Here is a 27,395-nt window from a genome sequence, read left to right as displayed (position 1 = left end):
AAACACTCATTGCTTGTATCATATCCCAGTATTTTGTCACATTATTAATCAACTTTTGATCAGCATAAATATATATTAAAAAAAAATTCCCTCCAGAAAATATAGCCAAATAAATTACACAGTACAAGGATTTTTTTTTAATCTCCGGGACCACCATTCAGGTATTGCTTCAGAGGATGAGATGAATGACAATTTTCGTAGCGTTTGAAAAATGGCATGCCTGACCAGGATTCAAACATTCCGCTACATTAAAGGCTGCATGAAAGGCTGAGACATTACCACTTGCGCTATGGAGGCCGGCATATGGTACAAGGTTATTAAAAGATAACCTCATGTATTCCTGGAATGATATAGTACTTGAAAACATATGTAGTATATAACTTTTACTTTTCTGTTTACATAGCAATAGAGAAGAGCTATAGATCTAGAAGATAAAGTATTGTAATCAGTCCAATTTGGGTACATGCGGTTTTCACCGGTTCTTGATGTTTTAACACCTAAGGAACTAAAAAAAAAAAGATGAAAATTTTCTGGATGTTAATATTCATATGTACATGTGTGTGTTCGGTGTCAGCCTATAAATCACTTTTTATCTCCAGAACTACTGGACCGATTTTGTCCAAACTTAATCAGATTACTTCTATTTATGGGGCATTGATGCCAATTTATAAATTAAAGGTCAATGGGATGAGGGTGTAGAGCAAGATCATCCTCAGTATCTCGAGATATCACCTAATTAAATCATATTTTGCTTAGGAAAATATTTTAACAATATTTGAAAAAAATATTTTTTTGTGAAATCGCACCCTCACCCCAAAAAATTCTCTAAACTAGTGGCTAAGTGGGCATACTACATCAATAGTATCCCCTGCCACCACAAGGAGTGCTAGTGTTGCACTCCGCCATCTTGGAACTTCTCTTTTTCCATGTAGAAAATTCTCTTTTCCTTGTCTTCTTGAACCGAGAAATTTGAAATTTCATAGGGTTGCCAACTAAATTTTTTCATAAACTTTAAATATTAATTATTTATTTAATTTAATGTAGTTAATATTTCAAAGGTTAGTAGCACTGACGTACAGCAGTTCTAGTCATCTGCTATGATATGACGTCACAGGTGAGCGGCAGAATTATATAAATGAATAATATTTAAAGTGTAAAAAAGTAACTCGGTCTGGCTGGGTCTTGAGCTCGATCGCCTGGTCAACTCAATACCTGGTACGTTAAGCTTCATGCTTACACCAATCTGCTGACCGTACAAGCAAATTTGTTCCATGCAATTGTGAAATTACATTAAATTAGTTAGTGCCAACCATCATCGCCAGTACCGCCACACCCACACAAATTAAATATGTTATGCATGTGTACTTTAGTTAAAATTATTGAATTAAATAAATGAAAAAATATTATAATTAACCTTTTCCCATCACAATGATCCGTGGTTGACTAGCGCTCTGCGAAAATATGTTGGTATCTGATTGCCTCCCTTCATAGTCTTATGCTACTCTCTTGCGAAAAAAATTTCAAAAAATTACAGTATATTAAAGAAATTTAACAGATTCTGACAAAAAAAACGGTTACGATTGAATGTTTTTTATGCCTGTAAAAAAAATTGAAACGGTACAAAAATTAAGATAATTTAATTGTAGAACTTTTTTTGCGCATTTCTACCGCGTTTTTTATTACCGAAATTTTTTTTTTTTGCTTTGTGTTTATGAAACATAGTTTGCTGATTTAAAAAATAATACTTTCAAGCAAATCAATTGAAAATTGGGCAAAATATGATGAAAAACCTGTGTTAATAAATCACAGATTCGTAACATATGTTAGTATAAGTGAAAGTAGATTCAGAAAACTACATTTTATAAACATTCCCACCACTTAAAAGGCTATTCAGATAGACAAAAAACCATTTTTACTGTATACTGTTATTCATTACGAATCGATATGTTACATGTTTACCGATATCATTTGTCCGAAAAGATATTTATAGACCTCAAGTAAAAGTGACGTATTTATGACCACAAATTCCTTCTTTTTTTTGTGTCTCATATATCATATTTATTAAGTGTTTCAATACATCAATATGTTGCTAGTAAGATAAGCTATTTTTGTAAATAATAAATAAATCCGTAATCCTCATAGCAATTATAATACACAAGTCACACACACACACAAGCACATTCTGAGAAAAAAATTGTCATATTCTTTCTAGTCTAAATAAAATATTTTACATCGTATAAACGTCGTTCAAAATTTGTAATAAAACTGATTCCTTTGTGAATATAAAAAAAATAACCGACTTAGATGCCATATAAAGTGATTTTGTAACAGCGTTTTAAAACTGACGCAGTACATAACCAGTTCCACGGCTACATGATCTGAAAAGGAAATAAAATTATAAATTTAGTTGTGTGTATTTGTGTGTGTGTGTAAGTCGTGCAGTAGAAATAACCCACAGTTGTACAGATTTCCCATAACATGGCTTTAACCATATGACAGGAAAGTCCTACAACTGTGTTGTTAGCTTTTTTTCATGTGATTTCTTAGAATAATAATATGATAAAGAACACAGAATAAAAGTTAAAGGATAATTGATTGTACAGATGAGGAAAAAAATACTGGATATAATGGAAAGAAATAAGATAAAATCTAAGCGATCTGAACAGAATGCGGAATGGGAGCGACTTTTAAATTAAAAAAGGAAAGCAATAAACCTCGAGGATAATATAGAAAGTGGCATGATAACTGTAAATAAAGATAGTGAATTGAAGATTAGAAAACAGAAATGGGTTGTATTTTTTTTAGAAAAAATTAAGTGGACCTGTATAATGATGATCCAACCCACAGAAGCCTGGAAAATGAGAACAAATGAAGAAATAAAAACAAATGGAGGAAATATGGAAATGCCCAACTGAAATATAAACTGTACCACTATATCCCAACTGCAGTAATTTCACTGAAATTTTTGATCTTATTATCAAAATTCTGTTTGTTAATTCCAGTACATTGTGTTCTCTTATCTTATAATTCTAAAAAAAAGTGAAAGGCCAGAAAACAGTTGTAAGAGGAAAAATTAAAAAACAAGATGAGTGTATAAAAGACGTATAAATCACTAAGTTTTTTAAATCCATAAAAAGATACAATATAGAATAAAAAAATAATATTTGTTTTTAAAGTAAACATAAAATAACTCAAATTATATGTTAGGTGATTAATATTACAGCTATTTATCAACAGATGACAAGTTCATATTGTTTTATTGTAAAAACATAAAACTACGATATAATAAAGTGAGAAATAACATGCAAAAATGTCAAAATATTGAATAACAGAATTATTATTATTATTATTATAAAATTACAAACAGGATTTACTTTTTTAATAAAATCTTGGAAATGTTCTTTGATATAACTATTTTTATGTGAAAAATGAATCAAACCAATATTATGAAAAAAAAACACACACACACAAAAGAAACTATGTCTGTAAAGACCATCCTACTCTATTACGTGGCTGTGAGGCTTGGGTTTTTTAGGAGAAATAAAACAATGTGTTCTATACAGGCACCAAAAAGAATTTCTTAAGGACTTTAAAGGTGTAACAAAAAGTTTAGAATACCCGATGAAGATGTTAGAAGAGAGTTTCAATAACTGATGCAATAACAAATTATAAAATGAAAGAAGGAACATGTGGAAAAAATGGAGGGTTCAAGAATTCCCAAACAGGCTGTTAATTACGCTCCATTAGTAAGAAGGAAGAGGGGACAATCGAGGAAATGCTGGAATGCCAGAACAAGTCTGTGATCTATAACGTGTCATGGAAATGATGATAAAAAAATACACCAAACAAGTACCCAAGAATTAGAACTATGACCGGTTGACTCAGAGATTAGAATACTGATCAATACTCTAAATAATAATATTCAATTAGTTCTTGATCAAACATAATGATGTACCATTTCAAAGTTGAATGAACATTTTAAAAAAAAATAGTTTTTCCTTCTGGTTTTAAAAAATTGATGGTTAAATCAGCCAAATATACATTAAGTAATTTTAGACTATATGGACTTGAAGGGATGGTATACCTCTGTTATTACACAGGAGTGGTGATGACATTTAGCTTTTATCAAACCATAAAAAGACATGTCAAACCACTGATGAACTTTGCATTTGTAGGATGATCCACTTTTATAACAACCAACTTTTTAAAGAATAAAGTTATACTAAAGCACATAGCATCTACCAAAATCAGTTTTTACAATCTTATCCTGAAAATACAATTCTAACTTACAGTAAATACTGTTTCTCACTGCGGCTGTTAATTCATCATAACTTCAGAATCACATACTTATAACATTCTATTCTTTCAAAAGATTAGTTCTTAAAAAATAAATAAGGGCCGATTTAAAAATTGAATTGAATTGTAGGAGCAAAATTGTTGTTGTTTCGATCAACACTTGTTTTGTTGGTATGAGGATAGTATTTTTAGTGTTAAAAGACTCAATCAAGTAATGATCCGAGTGTATAGTTTAACTGGGGTTAGATATGGGAAGAGTTTTGTGTGAAATCTTCGGTGTTACAGGAAGGCGCTGGGATCTCGCTTCTGCGAGTTGGTTAATTTGATAGTTGAGGGTTGTAAATTATGATAGGTGGTCGTAATTGGAAGAGGCTAAACATAGGTTGTGTAAATACACTGATCGAAATGTCTGCCGAGGCATTTGAATCGGTGTCATCATGAGAGAGGGCAAACCGATGACTGTGACTTGTTATAAAGTTGTGTCTATAAAGAGTGTCTAAAAAACGACCTCTAGTAAAGCCCATCACGGCTAGGAACAGAGGGGGTGCTGTGGCAACCAGGATCGTCACATGGCAGGTGTCTTAGGTGTCTCTTCCTTCAGGGGTCAGGAAGATTTTAAAAATATTTAATAATTTTATAATAATAAAATGCTGCTTCTTGGTGAAGCAATAACATCTCTGCTTTTAATCTGATAGGTTCTGAGTTTGAATCCCAATTATACTTGGTATTTTTTTATGCAACAAAACTCATGTAAAGTGATTATTAATTTGGTGGTACAGAGGGGATAGTTGGAGGTTGTCTTCCCCTAGGAGATCAGATCCAATTACTATAACTTTAATCAAAGCTGTTGTGTTTTGAGAATAAATAAACAATATTAATTTTATATGTTGGTATTGAATAGAAGCCAATAAAAAAATTATGAATGACCAAGAAAAACCCTAATTGTACCTAGTATGTTTTTAAAACAAGCTGTTATGAAGACCTCTGAGAAAGACTCAGAGATAGCAGTGGATGTGACTGCTGCAGAAAAATTACAAATGGAATAAAAAGTATGGAGCACTTGGTGTGAGGTTCGGAAAATGGTGATGGAAGGAGGAATTGTTTATATCAACCACATAACTTGAGATTTTATAGGGAACTATGCAGTCCTGAAAAAGGGAGTTAAGAACCATGGGTTTGGCTTAAATTCATGTAGATCTTCAAGATAGTAGCTTATTTAACATTTTGTTCTAACCTTGTTTAAGCATAGTAACTCCCTTCATTAAATAAAAAGGTTGATAAATACATTGATAAACCTATGTCACCAGAAGAAAGGTTCAGTTTAGCTGACTGATTTAACTAGTTTCATTAACAAAACAATCAGGAACAGTACTGCCCTGGAATAATAAGCTCAGAAGGAAACTGGAATCATATTAACCATGACATATTCTATTGAGAGTTGCATTGTCGTATTAGAATTACAGGTTTTTTGAATAGGTTACACTGTTTAATAACTACTGGTACAATTTCATTACAGAAAAGATTTGGCTCTTTATGAAGCTAAACCATTTAACATAGCACGTATATCTTTGAGTAATTCTACGTTATGGTAATTAAGGTAACAAATAATAAAACTACTATGGTTTGATAGCCAATCCTAATCTGAAAAATATTAATTTATAACTTGTTGTTTTCGTTTTTATGTGGACCAAAAGAAAGATTGCAGGAAACATAAAAGTAAAGCAATTATCAATAACATACAAATAATTGATAAATAAAATAAACTGCTTAACTTACATTAGTACAGGACTGATTGCTGAGAGGTCTTGGTGGCCGATGTTGATTATTATTAGATGTTTGTGTGGTATTTGTAGCGACAGCTGGTGGGGGCCGAAAATAACCAGTATTCGTAGAATAGAGGGTCGGCGTATGTTGCATCTGATGTAGCATAAATGATTACAAGTACCTGGAAAAAAAAAATTATTTAAATTTGTTTCATAAATAAAAAAGGATTAAAACTAATATCTGCTTAAGATACATCTCCATGATTTTATGGAAAATTCCTTAAAAGGTCCAAAATTGGAATAGTATAAATCAGAGATTATTTTACAATTTAAAGAACACACTGTTGTTCACATCTTCAGTAACAAAATACCTATAAGTTTTGTCAAACGAATATTTTTCTCAAGTAATTATTTCACTTCATCTTGAATAATTAAATGCTTAAAGAATAAAAAATTCTTGGGATGGGTTTCAAGACCGTTGACTCAATCTCATAAAGATACCTGGATTCGGATTTGTGTTAGTTTTGTTTAAAATAACTATATATTTTTTCTTGTTTTAGCTAATTTTGCTTCAGAAAAGAAGTTGCATCTATATTTTCTACATCAATAGACCTTCAAACCACTATAATAATCTTTTGTACTATTTTAAAAGGTACTATTTTATCATAAAGATACAAATCAAGCTTAAAAAACGCTGAAAAAATGAATTGCACTTGACTTGTATACTGGGAAAGTTTTGCAATTCATTGCCAGTTTTTTCTCTGGGTGAAAGTGAACATTGAAAACTAAAGTAAAATAAATGATTAAATTTTCCTTTGTAAACTAACCAGATATACCAATAACAGTGGTCTTCCTCTAATTTTATTTATACACAAAGTATTCATAAAAGAATAGTGAGGTTTTGAAAATGGATTAAATGGAACAAAAATACTTATAATTGAGGTTGTTTATTTATTGAATTTATCATCTCAAACAGTTTTTTTTACATAACTAATAAATTTCAATATGCGCACCATTAGTCGTTCGGCAAATGTCCAGTCAATACTAAGATTCTGCCCACACCCAAATTAACATCCTTCTGTTATGATAACAACTGCTTCATCATAAATCCTTTCATTTAAGTGACATATGTCGCATATTTTTTGCGAATAAATAAGTTTTTTAATATCTCCTCAAGAAGAAAAAATCGCAAGATGTCAGGTCTGGACTCCTTGGATGCCAGCAGATAGGTCCTTGCTGGCCTGTCCATAGATGTCCAAATCTTCCATTCAAAACCTGGCTGACGAATGCATTTAAGTGCAGGGGTGCGCCATCTTGTTGGCAATGAATTTGTTATATGTTTTTGAGTTCATTCAGTTGAAAGCAGTAATTAATTAATTAAAGCATAATTTAATTCAGTTAAAGCAGTTTAACAAATTGAGATTAACATTTCCATTAATAGTCTTTTCAGAGATGAAAAAAGGCCTGATTACAAGATTTTTCATCACACTACACCAAACATTAACTTTAGACGTGTCACATCATTTCCCAAAAATTACATGTGGGTATCAGATTCCCATATTCATGAATTCTGTTCACGATGAAGAGTAATTTTATTTTTCATCAGTCAATGTTCTGCTTGATATCTTCAAACTGGATCAACCGATTTCTGTGAAATTTTACATCATGACATACAGTGTAACTATAAAACTGGGAAAGTAATAAAAAAATAAGAAAAGGCATTTAATTTTATCCTCGAAGAAAGTAAATTTTAAATTCCATGCAAATGATGGGAAAATTCCAGCAATTTCATTATAAATTTCTTTTTATTTTGATTCTTTAAAAAATTATTTTTAATAATAGATAAGAAAAAAATAAAATATTTTACAACAATAGTTTGAATTGAGAAATTAATTTGATCATAATAGAATTTAAAAAAAGGAATAACAATATAAGCTTAACAACAGTTAAGAAATGATAAAAAGAATATCGATCAATTCTCTTAATGCATTACGTAAAATTTAATCCATACAAAAATCAATTATTATTAAATTCAGTTTATAAGTTCATAAATAGAAATAATTAAACATTTAAAAAAAAATTATCTTATTAAATACAAACAATGAATAACATTACTTAAAATTTATTATTATTAACTTTTAATACTAGTTAAAAACAATTTAAATGACGATTAAATACTGACTTCATTATAATATGTAATTTATTTACGGTTTAAAAATAAAATAATGACATAATTACAAGGTATATTTTTGGTCTATTTCATAGAATACATGCTTGTAGTTTCCATATTTGTATGTTAATATTGCGTACTTAAAAATAAAATAAACACATTACATAAGTAATTAACGATTAATGATTCTTCAAACAGTACCCTAAATGAAAAAAAAAAAAATAGTAAAAGGGGAGGGGGAAATAGTAAAAAACACACTGAAAAAACTTTTTGTTTTGGAATACAATCACAAAAAAAAAGATTCGTGTAAGAAAAACTACCAAGCGAAACTAGTTTTGAAACACGGGACCTTTGAAATGAAAGTCAAAATTAATTTACAATTACATATCTCCGAATATTCATTTTACCAGTACAAAAATAAGGAATCTACCTGAACAAAACATAATACAATTCTGGGTTGTATAGAAGGGAAAGAAAATCAATAGGAAGGTTAGCTCCAAAAAACTAATATTCCAAAGAATTGATCATGAAGAAGTGGCAGATAGTATCTGCAATATGATATCTGCACGTCTAATGTGGATGAAAGAACAACTAAAAAAAACCACTGAGTCGATAAAGATGCAGTACCACAAGCAACTATCAGCTACCTGTAAATAAGCCAACCAAACAGAAGCTTGCATGATAAATATAAGAGAAACAGATGCCTACCATAATGAGTGGTACAACCAAAAACCAAAATGCCAGACAAAAAGAATGAATCCTGAAACAAGGCACACACAATGTTTTCAGCAATTACTGAGATAATTTTTTTTATTTTTGTCTTCAGTCATTTGACTGGTTTGATGCAGCTCTCCAAGATTCCCTTATCTAGTGCTAGTCGTTTCATTTCGGTATACCCCTGTACATACTACATCCCTAACAATTTGTTTTACATATTCCAAATGTTGCCTGCCTACACAATTTTTTCCTTCTACCTGTCCCTCCAATATTACAGCGACTATTCCAGGATGTCTTAATATGTGGCCTATAAGTCTGTTTCTTCTTTCAGCTATATTTTTCCAAATGATGCTTCTTTCTTCACCTATTTGCCGCCAAAACCTCTTCATTTGTCACTTTATCCATCCATCTGATTTTTAACATTCTCCTATAGCACCATATTTCAAAAGCTTCTAATCTTTTTCTTCTCAGATACTCCGATCGTCCAAGTTTCACTTCTGTTTAAAGCGACACTCCAAACATATACTTTCAAAAATCTTTTCCTGACATTTAAATTAATTTTTGATGTAAACAAATTATATTTCTGACTGAAGGCTCGTTTCGCCTGTGCTATTCAGCATTTTATATCGCTCCTGCTTCGTCCATCTTTAGTAATTCTACTCCCCAAATAACAAAATTCATCTACCTACCTCCATAATCTTTTCTCCTCCTATTTTCACATTCAGTGGTCACTGAGATAATTAATAAAACCTAAGCCTAAAGATTGACTTGAACTGAAACTAATGAAAAATTAGTGGTTTTTTTCTCAGGGAAAAATTTTCCTCATTCACTTCTTTTTTTTTTTTTTTTATTTATTAGTATGACAATAATTTACTCCATGGTAAAATGTTCTGAAAGTAAATTACTCCCGCTGTGGAAGTTCTGCTGAGAATTAAGTTGTCACAAAACACAATGGTCATTCAATAATTAAGACATAAATTGCACTGGAACTAAAATGGTTTATATAAACAACTTGAAATTTCTTTTCACTTTTCAACATATTCTGCATTAAAACTAATAAATTTGTCCCATCTCTGAATCAGCGTTTTTGTCTACCACAAAGAAATCTTTGTCTTTATGTCAAAATCAATTTATCACGTTTTCTTTGATGTTATCATTGTCATTAAACTTCTACCACTAAGCAGCTCCTTGAGCAAACTAAGGAGTAGAAATCTGATGGGGCCAAATCATAACTGTATGAAGGATGAGGTAGTACTTATCGATTCAATTTGTCAATGGTCTATCGAATTATCCGAGTTGTGTAACGCTGATGTTATCATAAAGGAGGATGATGCTTTCGCATTGATATCCAGGGCATGTTTTCAACACTGTTGCCTTTACTTTTGATAAGCATGTCACAGTAGTGTGCACTGTTTTTTGTAAAACATTGATCTTTTAGAAAATAAATAAAAATTGAGCCTTTCACATCCTAAAATATTGTTGTCAGTTTTTTCCTACTAGTGGTTGGGTTCAGAATTTTTTCTTAACAGGTGAACTCTGTGATTTCATTCCGTGCTCTGTCTTTTTGATTTCAGTTCATAATAGTAAATCCATGACTCATCATGGAATAAAATACTATGAAAAAAAAGCATCACTATCCTGCTGATACCATTGTTTTAGATCTGTGTACATGTGAAATCTTACCTCCTTATAGTGTTCTATCAACTCTCTAGTTGAAAGCCGTCTTATGCTTGTTTTAGTACTGTACTAAAACAACGGTACTAGAGCTTTTTGCTCATAATGTTATAAACTGCACCGACACTTACTTGTAAGTTTTCAACTATAATCTATCAGTCTTCTTGAATGAAAAGATTTACGTAAGTTTTAAGTACTGGAGTAAACTTCAATTGGACATCCAGAATAGTGTTCATCAGTCACTGAAGTTTGACTGTCTTTAAATTTTTCTACCCTCTTGTAAAAATTTCTGCCCTTCATAAAACTTTGTCCATATTGTTAGATTGTATAAGAGTGAATGTTAACTGATTTTTCACCTTCAGAAAGTAATACATGGGTCTCTGTATGCTGTTCAATTGATTTGCAAACTTCGAGAGGACTCGCTATCGTAAAATGGAATTTTAAGATTATAAACAAAACAATTTTACTCTAACAGCCAATCAAAAGTCATCACAGGATTACCAACTTACTGTTCTTAAATTATCATAATCCTCTTACAAACTATTTTGCCTCCACAGGTATTTGTGCTTTAGATTATTAAATGAGCTTCATGTAACACAATTATGAGGTACAAGGTTCGACTGATAAATTTTGCCCATATATGGATAGCATGGGAATGAAAAAAGATATTGGAATGAAATAAAAAATGAATAAAAGTGCAATACCTTAGCTACAAAATTCAGTATATATTTTTCAATATAATCTACATTTACACTTTTCCCAACAAATGACTAGTTTTTGCATTTCACCACCGAAAAATTCTGGTGGTCTTTCTCAGATCCAAATGGCCACAGCTTCCTTCACTTCATCGTCGGTGGTGTAATGATTATCTTTGAGATCCTTCTTAAGATGAGGGAAGAAGTGGAAGTCACATGGAGCCAAATCTGGTGAGTATGGCAGATGTGGAATAAGCTCAAACTTCAGCTTGTGGAGAGCCATCAGAGAGTTTGCGCCGTACCCATCGTGCACAGATATTATGGAAACCCAATTGCTCGATAATATGGGCGACTCATTTTTTAAATATATTAAACTGAATAGCGAAGCATCATTGCTGGGTGATTCGCCGGTCACTTTGAAGCTAACCATCCACCTCCTTTCAATGGTTCTCGTCAGTCACAGAAACAGGTCGTCTGTTGTGAGGTGCGTCCTCAATTGTCATTTTACCGGCTTCACAATTGTGAGATTTCAACGCCCACCTATTCACAGTACTCCTGTCAACAGTTTCACTATCGTAAACTGCTTTTAAACAATGAAAAATATTCATAGGATTCACATTTTCTGCTGTTAAAAATTCAATCACTGCGCTCTGTTTTAACCGTGTTGACGTACTGGCTGTACTCGACTCCATTTTAACTGCTACTGAAAATAAACCAGTAAATGGATTCAACACATTATCGCAGGTTTGTAGAGGGGGATTTTAGCTATCACGTGCTGCCACGCCCAACTCGATAGTTCCTTTTGTCTCTGTGTAAGACGCTAGTGTGCAAAATTTATCAGCCGAGCCTTGTAATTCAAGTCAAAGGATGCAATGTTATAAATTTAAAAAAATTATTATTCTATAATTTCCTTAACCTTAATATCTTCTTCAACCAAATAAACACCTCTGCTGTAAAAAATAATACAAATAAAAGCTAGCTATCATTTTACCATGGAGGTTGGAAGAGATAGCACCTCAACCTTACACCTTGGAGGTTCTTTGGCCCTAATCCTGGTTAGACTTGGAAATTTTTTTATAGGCTAATTTAATATTTCAATGCACACGCTTTGAGGTTATGAGTTGAATTAGTCATCTAACAAAAAATATGCCAAAAAAAAAAAGAATTGCATCTGGGAAAGGTTGTAATATTTCTGAAAGTAATTGGGAACTGTGTGAAATTTATGGTTATATACATTTAATTAAAATTTAAACAATTTTTCACTATTTATATGTTATTCATTAGTGTTCTCCGGCTTTAAGCCATTATTTTCCATACTCCTATTTACAATGTAAATCCATGATGTAAATAAATAATCTTGCTTTTTTATCATTATATTCCATACCCATTTTGGCAAATTTGCACTTACAATTTTCTAAAAAAATATTTAGAGACATTACTCTTCTTAATACAATTCTAATTAAGAAAAACACTAAAATTTTAGTATATAAAGAAAAAGGAAAACAGAACATAGGAGGAGGGAAAAAAATCAATATTCTTGCATAAATTATACAATCATAAGAATATTTGTGAATCATTACTTTTACAGTATGAATTTATTAACCAAACTAAAATTAATTAAGAGCTACTGTTTATATTTATTTTACATAGTAATAGGCAGACTAATACCAAGTAAGTTATGTAAGACGTTCAAATATGTATTTTGTACCAAGTGAAACATACCAAACTAGACTGGGATTCAAACTCAGAGCCTTTCATATAAAAGGTAGAGAAGATACCACTCAGCAATAGACATCACCTTTAATGACAAGGGCATCTAATAGAACTTATTTATAAAAATTCTTAGAATATTATTAAAAGGGTCAATAATTGGAATCATGATCATGAATAAAAATATACTTCAGCATGGTAAGCCATCTTAGATCTGCATTTAAAAAACAGCAAAAATATTCTACAGTTATAGAAAACTACACATAATAAGATGTAAGAAACCATATTAGATAGGTCGATCATACAACTAAGAATCTTAAAAACAATTTGTTAGCTGCAATAACTAAAAACATTGCAGATGGCCCAACATGAAACAAAAACCATATCTGTAACCAGAATAACAACAAGCATCCCATGCTAGACTTATTAAGCAAAATGAGAAGTGAAGTGGTTACCCATTGTTTTCTTCAGTGAGCTAAACATACAAACTTAGCAAAAGCATACATGCATAGCTCGATATATTTCAAATTAATCATACAAAAATGTACAATATGTACTTCTCTATAAGTGAATATCATTACTCTAAGGGAAAGCAACTCTAATTAATACCTCAGATTCATAAGAAATATGAATCTGGATGTTTGTTTGTCCACATGAAGTGGACATCACCACCCTTATTGAATGAATGAAACTTTTCAACTAATAAATTTAAAAATTCCATAACAATTTTCTCAATACCATAATCTTCAAACTTCCACATTTGTTTCATAGATATTTTGACAGGCCTATACCAGAAATCCATTTCAATTACAAGCAATCTATCTTTGCTGTTTTCTTCCTCCAATACCCCAAGCACGTAAAGATGAGATTAGACAAGGTTTTATAAATAAGGGAAAGTTGGCTTTATCCAGTCCAACACCTCAGTCAACTAAAGGATGAACTTGGCTTTTTTGCAACTTTTGTGTAAGAAGTCAGCCATTACGTACTAAATAAAGAAGCAGCTGAATCAATAGAAGGTGATAGAATTATTCTACTGATGGTAACAGCTGATGCAATTCTCATAGTACGCATCCAAATAAGAATAAAGAAAAAGATAGAATGAGAGAGGGATGATCAACTTACAAAAGTACATCTGACTGGAATAGTTTGCTATCTTATCCAGGAACAACACACTCTAGACGACTTTATAAATAAAAGTATTCATTCTGTTAATCATACTTTTCTATAAAAGATGATTTAACAGTCTGAGAGTTACTTTTCAATGTTATCTCACAGTAATTTATGCCTGTTATTTTTGTTATAGAGAACCCTGCAAAGTTGAACCCAAAGAATTGAAAATTTCTACATTTTTTATCTTTTTCTCCCTCCACAAAAAAAAATCAGCAAAGATAATTGCCAAATAATCATATTTATAAAAAAAGTTAATGTCACTAATAATACTCTTTAGTATATTTCTTACACGTTTCTTACACGTATATGTAAGAGGTTTATGACAACACTGAGACAAAAGTTCAATCATCACAATGGATTGGCAAAGGATCTCCATGCACAAAGAAAGCACGTAAGTCTCGATCCAGTGTCAAAGTGGTGCTCTCTGTTTTTCCGATTTTAATGAATTGTAGATTTTGAATTCTTGCCTCAATGTGAAACAGTGAACCATTGTGTACTATAAAGGCGTTTTACAAAGGTTATGTGAAAAAAATCCGGAAAAAGAGACCAGAGTTGAGGTGAGACAACTCATGGTTCCTTAACCACCAAAACAATGTGCCCGCACACTTAGCTTTGTCAATTCGTCAGTTTTGTGCCAAGAATCAGACTGCCTTCCCTCAGCCTCCCTATTCACCAGACATGACTGCTTGCGATTTTTTCTTGATTCCGAAATTAAAATCAGTGATGAAAGGATGCCGTTTTGAGACTATTGATGATATTAAAACAAATTCATCATGGACCTTAAAGGTCATTTCAAATAAAGCTATCCAAGACTTCTTCGCTAAGGGGAAACATCTCTGGGAAAAGTTTGTGAATAGAGGACGGGAAGGGGTCAGGGACCAATAAGCTGTAAAATTAATAATAAAAATTAAAAAACTAAAGTTCTGTTATTTTCTGAACAAACCTCATATTATCTGAGGAAACAGCAGAAAAAAAGAAAATCCCTTTAAATCTTGTAGCATTTCTTTTATTATTTTTTCTGGTAAAACCAAAAAGTAACAGCATAGATATCAGCTATGGTGGATGATAAGGTGTAACAAATTTGAATAATACCATTTACGAATTACTGGAAATTCATAATTAATCTTTAAACCGAAACTTACAACAAAATTATAATTATTCATAAATAGGAATTAAAAGACAGTGAACTACTCCAATGAATCCTGATTAATCGAAATCCCTCTATGATTGGATCTTCCCTTTTTTCCCCTTTACTTATCCTTTATTCCTTCTTGCTCAAATGACTGTCATGAGATTGGGTCAGTAGTTACCCTGGTTTTATCGGTTATGTCATACTGTCACCTTTCAACAGACTTTGGATTGGTTGATTTAATAAAATTATATAGCAGCACTCTTTATCTATGGTATTAACCAAGGACTGTTTTATATTCAGGGGTTATACAAAAAGCTGTACTACTATTGGCTGAGGTGTGTACTGATTAAAACCAGGTCTTCTGGATCTGTATAAATACAGTGTTATCATAAAAGAATGGTACGGTTTCAGTAATTCATAGGAAGATTGTAGGGAAATTTCTAGATGTTATATTGGTATCCCTGAAAGCCTCCAACCCAAAAGTTTGTTTATCAGGAGTTGTAAGCACAACATCAGTTCTTGTATTGTTGTTGCGGTGAGTTTAGTGAGTTACTATGTTCTCGAATAAAGACAAAGCAAAGGTGTTTTATTGATGGCTGAATTAAAATCCGTAATTTTAGTTCAATGTGCGTTTCGACGTGAATTCGGAAGAGATCCGCCACACAAAAATAACATAACACGTCGGTTCAAACGATTCGAAGAAACCGGATCGGTTAAGAAACAGAAGTCAACCGGCAGACCAAGTGTACCGGACGAAACGGTTGAACTAATTTTACGATCGGCAATTAGAAGTCTTGGGAAGTCCATCCACCGTCGAAGCGTCGAATTAGGTATTCCAAAATCAACAGTTCACAAAGTTTTATGTAAAAAATTGAAATTACACGCTTATAAAATCCAGATACTGCAGGAATTGAAACCCGATGATGGTGTAAAACATTACAATTTCACTGTTGAAATGCTGGACAGAATAAGTGAAAACGAATCGTTTTTAGACGATATAATTTTTACAGACGAAGCTACATTCCATGTGAATGGATGTGTTAACAGACACAATTCACGAATATGGGGCTCTGAAACCCACACGCAATTATTGAAAAACAACGCGATTCGCCTAAAGTAAATGTTTGGTGTGGTGCGATGAAAAATCGTATAATAGGGCCTTTCTTCTTTATTGAAAAAATAATTAATGGAGTTGTGTATCTTGACATGTTAACCGATTATTGCTTTCCTCAGCCGGATGAACTCGAAAACATTCATCGACTTCATTTCTAAGAAGATGATGCTCCCCCGCACTTCAATGCATTGTCACGGACGCTTTGAACGAAAAATTTGGAGATCGATGGATAGGCCGGCAAGGATCCATACTTTCGCCTCCAAGGAGTCCAGACCTGACACCTTGCGATTTTTTCTTGTGGGGGTACATCAAACGCGTTGTTTATACACAAAAAAATTCGCGACCTAAATCACTTAAAAACAGGATTAATGAAGCAATGACAACCATTAACGAAGAAATGTTAATTAATGTTTGGAGAGAAGTTGAGTATCGTTTGGACATTTGTTGAGCGACTAAGGGCGCACTTATTGAAATTTATTAATTATGTAAAAAAAAGTTTGAGACGACAAATTTGAAAAATAAAAAACATAAACTGTAAGTAATTCTGTTTTAATTTAAACCATGTTCAAAACCGCACCATTCTTTTATGATAACCTTGTATAATTTAACATAACCATACAGAAATGTGGCAAGTCATAGATTATAGCAAATAATTCCAAAAAAATTAGTCTCCTCAAAAGAAATTACTTAACGAATGTTACTTTCTACTTAGGTCACTTATAGCAGTATAAATAATGTTAAAGTTTTTTGTTTTTTTTTTTAAATTGATATGCATATAAAGTCTCGTGCAAATTAATTTAAACAAGAGGTAAAGTTTAGTTAGTTATGTTGTATCACTGATTCCAGATGTAGTACAGCTGTTTCCCTCCATTTCAAGTATCGCCTGAAAATATCTTTGTTTTGATAGGTTTTATGTGTTGCTTACCTATTTTATTTTGTTTTCTTCTAGTGTAAATGATTTTGTTAATAAATTTAAAAAAGTAGCAATATGGATTTAAATCCTATGAAAAGAAGCAAAATAACACTCAATGAACATACTCATGACTCAAAGACAGGTAGCAGCAGAGTGTAAGATTAGTATAGGTGCAGTTAATAAGATAACTAGACAAAATCTTGAGATGTGTACAATTTCATACAAATGAAAAGGTCACTAAACATAAGACCACATTACAGGTTGATGGTATTTTACGTAGAATAAGTAAAATTAATCCTCAGAAAAATAGTTTTAAGTTACAAAAAAACTTAGAATCAGCTGGTATGAAAATTCACAATTTTACTATACACAAGACTTTGGGAAGCGATCACAAGGCACAAACACCTATAAAAAAACAACTTTTTACAAACATCATGAAGAAGAAAAAGCTTCTTTGAGTCAAAAAATACAAAAACGGGAGTGCTGAGACTTGGAGAAAAGTCCTTTTCTCTAATGAGTCATTTTCTAGTTCAGGGTGTAACCATGTCACACACGTGAAGAAGCAAAGATGAGAGGGTTTAGCCAAAACACATCAAACAAATTATAAAGCATCCTTTAGAGATGTTTTGAAGATGCTTCAGATATTCTGGACCTAAAATTTTAATACCCATCTCTGGGATGATGAAAAATGAAAAGTACATCCCATTATTGGAAAATAGGGCTCTACCGGAACTTCAAAACTTCAGATTTACTTGGAGTCGAAAACACTGTTTTGACGTGAAATGTCTTGAAAATCACACCGAAACATACGGTTAACAGAACAGAGATTTATAGCACAACGAAAAGGTCTATATCATCCTGCCTTAATAACTCCCTAACTATTAGTCTCAGAGACGTAAATACGGTGTAATTTTATAACTTACATGGTCATTTCGCCAATACGACTTTGAGTTACCATCACTGGCGAGCAGGTTGGCAGAGAGAGGGAACAACACAGATCGGCCAAAACTAACGCTCTCACTAATTTCCATTCAATGTAGCTCATGACTAAAAGATGTGATAGTACAATGATTCGTGTGTTTGTGTTTAGATTTTGTTTAAATAGATCGATTTAAGTAATAATAACAGTATTTTGAACAATATTTATGTGTAAAAGTAAAGTAAATTTGTAAGAGTATAAAAATTCAATATGTTAGCCTCAGCCCAGCGCAAAAGCCAACCAGAAATATAAATTACGCATATCATTAGAAAGAGGAGATTATGAGCCATGCACAGGTACCCTAAATGTCTAGTGCCAAGCAAGTGGGACTGTTTCAGAAGCATTGCAAAGCTGACACGACGTGCTCAGTGAATGACGCTGATGGAGCAAGCACCTCTACTGCTGCTGTACCCAAACTAATGGACATAAGAGTGAAGATAACACCTGTACATCTATCGAAGACGTCCAGGCTGACAAATATCAACATCAGTAGAACTGATGCGATACAGGACCACTGGACAAACACTTAACGTTGAAATAAACATCATTTACCATCTGTTTTATGTTAAAATTAAATTTAGTACGCAGTCAATATCTCGTCTCATTTTTATTTCAATCTAATACACTAAAAGTAACTCACTTACATATAGATTGACCAGTTTATCTATAGAGTTGGCCAAATGAATGAAATAAAATTTTCCATCAGAGACTTTCAGTTTTATTCAAAAAATACGATGATGGCTCTCCTATTTAACTCTACAGATAAGTTGGTCAGTCTGTAGCTCAAGGAACTTCATAAAAAATCTGTAATGTTTCACATTAAACCAATGGGCATGTGCCCCGACACAGCCCCACCCAATTTTTTCAACAAGATTTGGTCCCCTGCCACTCATCAAAGAAAATTAAGCTTTTCATGTCTCAAAAGGGGATCACTGTTTGGACTGGCCTGGAAATTCGCTAGATCTGAACCCAACTGAAAATTTGTAGGCAACTGTGAAGAAAAGACTGCACTATCAAAGAGAAGATGATTTGTGCTGTCATAAAAGTGTGGTTTCACAATCAAGAAATTAAAGAAATATATAAAAAAACTTATTGATTCAACACCTAAAATAACTGAAACGTTTATTAATGAGCGAGGACGGCATATTAAATACTAAAAAATACTGTAATAAACACTGACATCTTTGTATGTAATAAATTTAATTAATTTTGAAAATATACTCTTGTTCACATTAATTTGCACAGGACTGTACATAATAGAACAAAAATATGTAAGCAAACTTACAATGAAGAGATGAATATTTTAATAAAGATGAAAAAATAAAAATGACTTCTAATATTGAACACAGTGCTTCTTCTGCATCCTATTCAACCTGGAAATATACACAACAAATATTATAAATAATACAGATTACAAAGTTAATCAAGGATGTACTTAGCCAAGGAACCAATAGTTGTATAATATCAAGGACTGTAAGGAGGATAGATAATGCTGCCTCGTCGGTAAAGTCATTACTGTAGTCACTGGTACATAACAGAATCATGTGGCTAAATACATGAAGCTTTATGATGCACCAATAAAATTTATATAATATTACAAAATTCTATATTAGTATATATGAATGTATACTTTCTTTAGTAATTGGACATGATAAAAATTTTAACACCTGGTTAAAGAAAAGTAACTGATGGCATAATCTCTGAAATATTATTATTATATCTTAAATTTTTTTTTTTAAATAAACTGAATCTAAAAATAACTTAAATTAATTATTTACGTGAATTTAATTACAATTTTTCAGTTACGTATCGTTTATCATTTAATTAATAAATTAGATAACAGGGTAATTTTTAAAACTGTTGTTAATGCTTGATAAAGATTACACTTACTCAAGCATTGAAATATCACTTACTCAAACATTCATCTCACAAGATGAACTGATAATGAGGGCCTAAAAAATGAAATTCTGTCGTTTTTTCATTTAAATCCTGAGTGCTTGCTAATAAATCATAAAAACCTGAATATATTATTTGAATTTTTTTTGTAAAATTGTGGAAACAATAAAAAGGCTTAATAACCATCGAGTAATAATGCTATAAAGACAAACAAACCATTCAATTAAAACAATACAAAGAATATGAAAGATTCATCTATGCATAACTGAAACTAAAACAAAAGATATGTAAAATCCTAGAAAATCCTTAGGAAATTAATGTTCAACGATCAAGACAGATGCTTGTCTCTAATGTACAACGGAGCTGTTACATGAAAGTGGTTTATATATCAAGAGAAAAAAAAACAGAATTGAAAACATCTTGTGAATCGGTTGATCTTTTAGATGATCAACGTAATATATCGTTTGGTCACATCTATACCAGATTGAAGGCTCATCACAATTTAACAATAAATTAGCAACAGAACAGGACCCAAAGTCAAAGAAAGGAGTTATGAACCATATCAAGCACCAATAATGCTGTAGGCTTATTTTGGAGTAAATAATGTGTAGTAAGTACATCATCCAGTAGTGTACAGACTGATACAAGGTAAAATCATATCATGCAAGTGTGATCCATACCCCAACGATAAGACTCTAATGATGTCCAACATTTTAGGACACTACAGTTTCACCCACTTTATATATGACATGGAAGTTAAAAGTTAATCGAAGAAGAATCCTATAAGTTTAATCTGCAAATATACATCAATTGGACTGCCGTTCACTAGTAATTGGAAGATAATTATTTTTCAGACAAAAAAAAGAAACACACATTGTTTTTTCAGAAGAGAAAGAAAACTCTATGATTTTAGACCATATTTTTAAATGTGTTATGTTTTGCAGCAGTCTTTCAATAGAGAGTGAAGACATTGATGCAAAAGAAATTACAATGAACAAAGGACAAAATATGTTTGTGACGCAACATACAATAATATGTGGCAGCACATAATATTGTGCTCAGTACAATGTATTTTCTAGGATAGTACCAGATTCTGTATTTGATATATGAACATGGAAATAACGATTACTTAAAGATCACTTGATAAAGGCCAACATATCAATATGCTACTTCTTTAGTGAATTTTAAACACCCTTCTGCCAGGTCGTGTTATATACAATTGCTGAATCAAAAATTATTGTAGAATCAGAATATATAGGTTTTTTTTCCAGCTAGACCATCTACCACCATAGAGATATTAAGAACAGACCCTATTTCAAGTACTGGCGATAAAGCATCATTGCATCAGAGTACATATGTATTACAGCCAAGGTTAAATACGACCAGGTTCTCCCTGCTATCCAGAGGATATCACTTATAACGATGAGCCATTCACCCATCATACAATCCTCTCAAAGAAAGAATTTAATAAAGAAGAAAGAAAAATGGGAATTTCGGAGATAGTTTACACTTAGATTATTGGTTGTAGTTCGGAAAGTCTTGAAAAGGTCTATGAATGTATTTATTTGTAAAATGTTTTGTATTTGTATAAAATAGGAAAAGTATAGGGACAAGGGAAGCAATTTTAGGCCTCATATTAACAGTAGAAGGAAGATTAAAGAAAAACAAACCAACAAACTTGGCATTTATAGACCTAGAAAACGCATTCGATAACTTGGACTGGAATAAAATGAATGATAATCCTCCACTCACAACTGGGAATAGATCTTTCTCCTGCTATATACAGAGCTGTTTACCACACAATGTATTCAATTTACACTGTTTCACAAACATAAATTACAATATACAACAATTATTATTAATATATTAATATATTATTTTTTGTCTTCAGTCATTTGACTCGTTTGATGCAGCTCTCCAAGATTCCTTATCTAGTGCTAGTCGTTTCATTTCAGTATATCCCCTATATCCTACATCCCTAAAAATTTGTTTTACATATTACAAACGTTGCCTGCCTACACAATTTTTTCCTTCTACCTGTCCATCCAATATTAAAGTGATTATTCCAGGATGACTTAATATGTGGCCTGTAAGTCTGTCGCTTCTTTTAGCTATATTTTTCCAAATGCTTCTTTCTTCATTTATTTTCCGCAACACCTCTTCATTTGTCACTTTTCCACCCATCTGATTTGTAACATTCTCCTATAGCACCGCATTTCAAAAGCTTCTAATCTTTTCTTCTCAGATACTCCGATCGTCCAAGTTTCACTTCCATATAAAGCTACACTCAAAACATATACTTTCAACAATCATTTCCTGACATTTAAGTTAATTTTTGATTTAACAAATTATATTTCTGACTGGAGGCTCGTTTTGCCTGTGCTATTCGGCATTTTATATCGCTCCTGCTTCATTCATCTTTAGTAATTCTACTTTCCAAATAACAAAATTCCTCTACCTCCATAATCTTTTCTCCTCCTATTTTCACATTCAGTGGTCCATCTTTGTTATTTCTACTACATTTCATTACTTTCGTTTTGTTCTTGTTTATTTTCAAGTGGTAGTTCTTGCGTAGTCCTTCATCCATGCCATTCATTGTTTATTCTAAATCCCGTTTACTCTCGGCTAGAATTACTATATCATCACCAAATCGTAGCATCTTTTCACCTTGCACTGTTTCTCCAAATCTAAATTGTTCTTTAACATCATTAACTGCTAATTCTATGTAAAGATTAAAAAGTAACGGGGATAGGAAACATCCTTGTCGGACTCCCTTTCTTATGTTATTCAATTATTACTGTTACTGTTTGGTTCCTGTAAATGTTAGCAATTGTTCTTCTATCTCTGTATTTGAACCCTAATTTTTTTTAAATGCTGAACATTTTATTCTAGTCTACGTTATCGAATACCTTTTCTAGGTTTATAAATGCCAAGTATGTTGGTTTGTTTTTCTTTAATCTTCCTTCTACTATTAATCTGAGACCTAAAATTACTTCCCTTGTCCCTATACTTTTCCTGAAACCAAATTGGTCTTCTCCTAACACTTCTTCCACTCTCATTCTTCTGTATAGAATTCTAATTAAGATGTTTGATACATGAGTAGTTAAACTAATTGTTCTGTATTATTCACATTTATCCTCCTGCTTTCTTTGGTATCATGACTATAACACTTTTTTTGAAGTCTGACAGAACTTCCCCTTTTTCATAAATAATAGTTATAATAAACAAATTTTATAGAAGTTAAGAAAGCAAAACTTAATTTAAATATCAGCCTGAAAAAATTAATAAAATAAATTGAACACAAGTAAGTGAAAATCTGATTCCTTAGTTTGGAATCAACTTCATCCCAATTGATCAATTAAATTTCAAATTCTAATTATTAATTAATCATCATCAATAAAAAAAAATTGAAAATAATTCTTGTATAAAAAGATGACAACTACTTTGTACAAATTACTTATGGAAAGAGACATTTAAGTTATACCCCAACAATTTTGAGTACAAAATTATTTGAAAGATCATGGCAAGAAAAAATAAATATTATGGAAACACTACATCAGATAACATTTTTCAGTTTAATTTTTAAAAGTTAATTACATTGAAAATATCATACAATTTAGATATTTCAAAAATAGTTTAATTATTTATAAACCTAAATTAACACATACTTAACAGTAGAAAATAAAAAAAAATTACCAAAAACATGAAAGCTCTTTGGTATAAGAAAATGCTGCCAAAAATATGTAAAAATTCTCAATCTATGTAATGCAACACATTTGAATCGATTTTTTAATATAAAACCATAATAATGTACATACCATCAACGTATCGTGAAAAATATTTTTAAAAACCGTGATAAATTATTACTAAATTTATACTTGTAAAAACTAATTTTTCCAGTTAAAGATTTTAAAAATAGTTTTTTAAAATAAAATCAATATAAATTTGATTGCAGTTCCATTTAAAATTAAAAAAATGCGGCATTTATTATTAATAAAATTCTTTTTTTACATAGGTAAGTTAAGACAATTAGACGGTGAAGTAATGAATAAAACCGATTAAATTAAATACAATGCAAAAGAAATTATCAATACTTACCAATATTACGTTTAAATCGTCATACAATTGAGAATATTTTTAATCCGATAAAGATGACAAAATCTCCTGATCTAAATGCAACTCGACTACTGTAAGGAAATAATCCAAAAAGGCACTGTTGTCAGTCTCTTCAACTGGTTATAATCAAGGTTATTTCATTATATTTATGTAAGAAAAATTAAATGAAATTTTGTTAATGCACACAAGTCACACCCCTAATTCATGATACTTCTTCACCCTTCTGCTAGGATTTGGCCCATCCCTACGAAAACTGTCTGCAAAACATTGATCGATGGAAGTGTTACAAATACGAAATAAACGACTTAAAACAAACCGGCGATTAATTGTAACTGTAAAATTAAATGTAAACACTTTACACAAAAAGTCATACGTTATAAAATTGCTTACTATTATAAATATTTCAATAATAGTAAACACTTTGACAGAAGCTCTGATTTGACTTCCAAGTGGGCGTGTCTAATAAAGTGATACGTGAAGCGTTATGTATGCACTCTAGCGGTAGTTTGTAGTCAATATTATCAACTATCGGCAAATATGTGAACTAATAAAAATTGCACACAGTCATTGACATACTGATACACAAAATCATCATGACATTTAAAATTATAAAATATTAGATTTTTAATATCAATAATTAATAAAAAAATTAATTCAATTTTATAGTTTTACTCATAATTTGTATATTCATTCATAAATTAATTTTATTAAAAAATTAGATATGTTCATGTAACATCTAACCATTATAAAAGCTAAAGAAAGTACAAATTATGCCATTTATTGAATATATTCCCGACTCTATTTTTAAATTAATTAATATTTTTTATGCTTCTCGTATAATAGAAAAAAAGTGGATTAAAGAAAAGTGTTCAGAAGTGGAAAGAGAAATAAACATTGGTAAAATAGACGGAGCATACAGGAAAGTTAAAGAAAATTTTGGGGTACATAAATTAAAATCCAATAATGTGTTAAAAAAAGATGGTACACCGATTTATAATACGAAAGATAAAGTCGATAGGTGGGTGGAATATATAGAAGAGTTATACGGAGGAAATGAATTAGAAAATGATGTTATAGAGAAAGTTGAAGAGGATGAAATGGCAAAAACAATACTGAGATCTGAATTTACGAGAACAATAAAAGATTTGAACGGCAAAAAGCCTCCTGGAATAGATAGAATACCTGTAGAATTACTGCTCAGTGCAGGTGAGGATGCGATTGATAGATTATACAAACTGGTGTGTAATATTTATGAAAAAGACGAAGTTCCGTTCTACTTAAAAAAAGTGTTATAGTCATGATACCAAAGAAAGCAGGAGCAGATAAATGTGAATAATACAGAACAATTAGTTTAACTAATCATGCATCAAAAATCTTAATTAGAATTCTATACCGAAGAATTGAGAGGAGAGTTGAAGAAGTGTTAGGAGAAGACCAATTTGGTTTCAGGAAAATTATAGAGACAAGGGAAGCTATTTTAGGTCTCAGATTAATAGTTGAAGGAAGATTAAAGAAAAACAAACTGACATACTTGGCATTTATAGACCTAGAAAAGGCATTCGACAATGTAGACTGGAATAAAATGTTCAGCATTTTTAAAAATTAAGGTTCAAATACCTTAATTTTTATACAATAGAAGAACAATTGCTAACATTTACAGGAACCAAACAGTAATAATTAAAGAGTATAAGAAAGAAGCTGTAATAAGAAAGTATGTTCCCTATCACCATTACTTTTTAATCTTTACATAGAACTTGCAGTTAATGATAAGAACAATTTAGATTCGGAGTAACAGTACAAGGTGAAAAGATAAAGATGCTACGATTTGCTGATGATATAGTAATTCTAGCCGAGAATAAAAAGGATTTAGAAGAAACAATGAATGGCGTGGATGAAGTGCTACACAAAAACTACCACATGAAAATAAACAACAAAACGAAAGTAATGAAATGTAGTAGAAATAACAAAGATAGGAAGAGAAAAGATTATGGAGATAGAAGAATTTTGTTATTTGGGAAGTAGAATTACTAAAGATGGACGAAGCAGAAGCGATGTAAAATGCCGAATAGCACAGGCGAAACGAGTCTTCAATCAAAATATAATTTGTTTACATCAAAAATTAATTTAAACGTCAGGAAAAGATTTTTGAAAGTATATGTTTGGAGCGTAGCTTTATATGGAAGTGAAACTTGGACGATCGGAGTACCTGAGAAGAAAAGATTAGAAGCTTTTTAAATGTGGTGCTATGAAGAATGTTAAAAATCAGATGGGTGGATAAAGTGACAAATGGAGAGGTGTTGTGGCAAATAGATGAAGAAAGAAGCATTTGTAAAAATATAGCTAAAAGAAGGGACAGACTTAAAGGTCACAAATTAAGGCATCCTGGAATAGTTGCTTTAATATTGGAGGGACAGGTAGAAGGAAAAAATTGTGTAGGCAGGCCACATTTGGAATATGTAAAACAAATTGTTAGGGATGTAGGATATAGGGAGTATACCGCAATGAAACGACTAGCACTAGATAGGGAATCTTGCAGAGCTGCATCAAACCAGTAAAATGACTGAAGACAAAAAAAAAAATAAAATAATAGAGAAACATTTTAAACATAGGAATCTATTTAAAAATGTTTCCCTTGATTTAGTAATTACAAACAAATTATATTACAATTTTTTAAAGCCAAAATTCCCTTAATTTTCAAATGGAATTAAAAATAATTCTTTTAATTACCAATAAATTATAATACTGTTTGTGTCAGATGAAATATGTTAGAAGATAAAAATAATTAATGATTAATAATATTTTTGGATAAAATATAAACAAAAATACCATTACAATAAGTCAAGCAGAAAGCTTTAATCATTAAAGATATATCTAATAATATTCTTTTTTCTCATTAATCTAACCAAATACAGTAATTTAATATTAATAAATCGCAAATACTATAAATTTGAGGAAGTTTTTATAAGATTTACATTAAGAAATTGAATTTGACATCAAAGTTAATATTTTTTTGTAGTTTGTAAATTAAATACTTTTAATAATACTTCAAC

General features: G+C 31.2%; 1 protein-coding gene across 5 annotated transcripts in view; it reads right to left on the bottom strand.

Moving 5' to 3' along the window:
• The window catches only part of shep (RNA binding motif single stranded interacting protein alan shepard), a 312,235-nt gene extending 287,453 nt beyond the window's left edge, over positions 1-24,782 (bottom strand). For 4 of the 5 annotated variants that reach the window (XM_075381468.1, XM_075381470.1, XM_075381471.1 and 1 more), the window contains exons 1-3: positions 24,328-24,782; positions 19,619-19,706; positions 6,073-6,241 (exon numbers count right to left, since the gene is read on the bottom strand). In XM_075381468.1, the coding sequence (XP_075237583.1) occupies positions 6,073-6,225 (153 nt within the window). In that variant the 5' untranslated portion in view covers positions 6,226-6,241; positions 19,619-19,706; positions 24,328-24,782. The remainder of the gene's footprint in view (positions 1-6,072; positions 6,242-19,618; positions 19,707-24,327) is intronic. The other variant, XM_075381469.1, reaches the window with a different exon arrangement.
• Positions 24,783-27,395: the final 2,613 nt, after the last annotated feature.

Source organism: Lycorma delicatula, chromosome 13, assembly GCF_047948215.1.
Source record: "Lycorma delicatula isolate Av1 chromosome 13, ASM4794821v1, whole genome shotgun sequence".
Taxonomy (NCBI): Eukaryota; Metazoa; Arthropoda; class Insecta; order Hemiptera; family Fulgoridae; genus Lycorma; species Lycorma delicatula.
The sequence above is the reverse complement of the archived record's forward strand: the minus strand, read 5'-3'. Positions and strand labels throughout refer to the sequence as shown.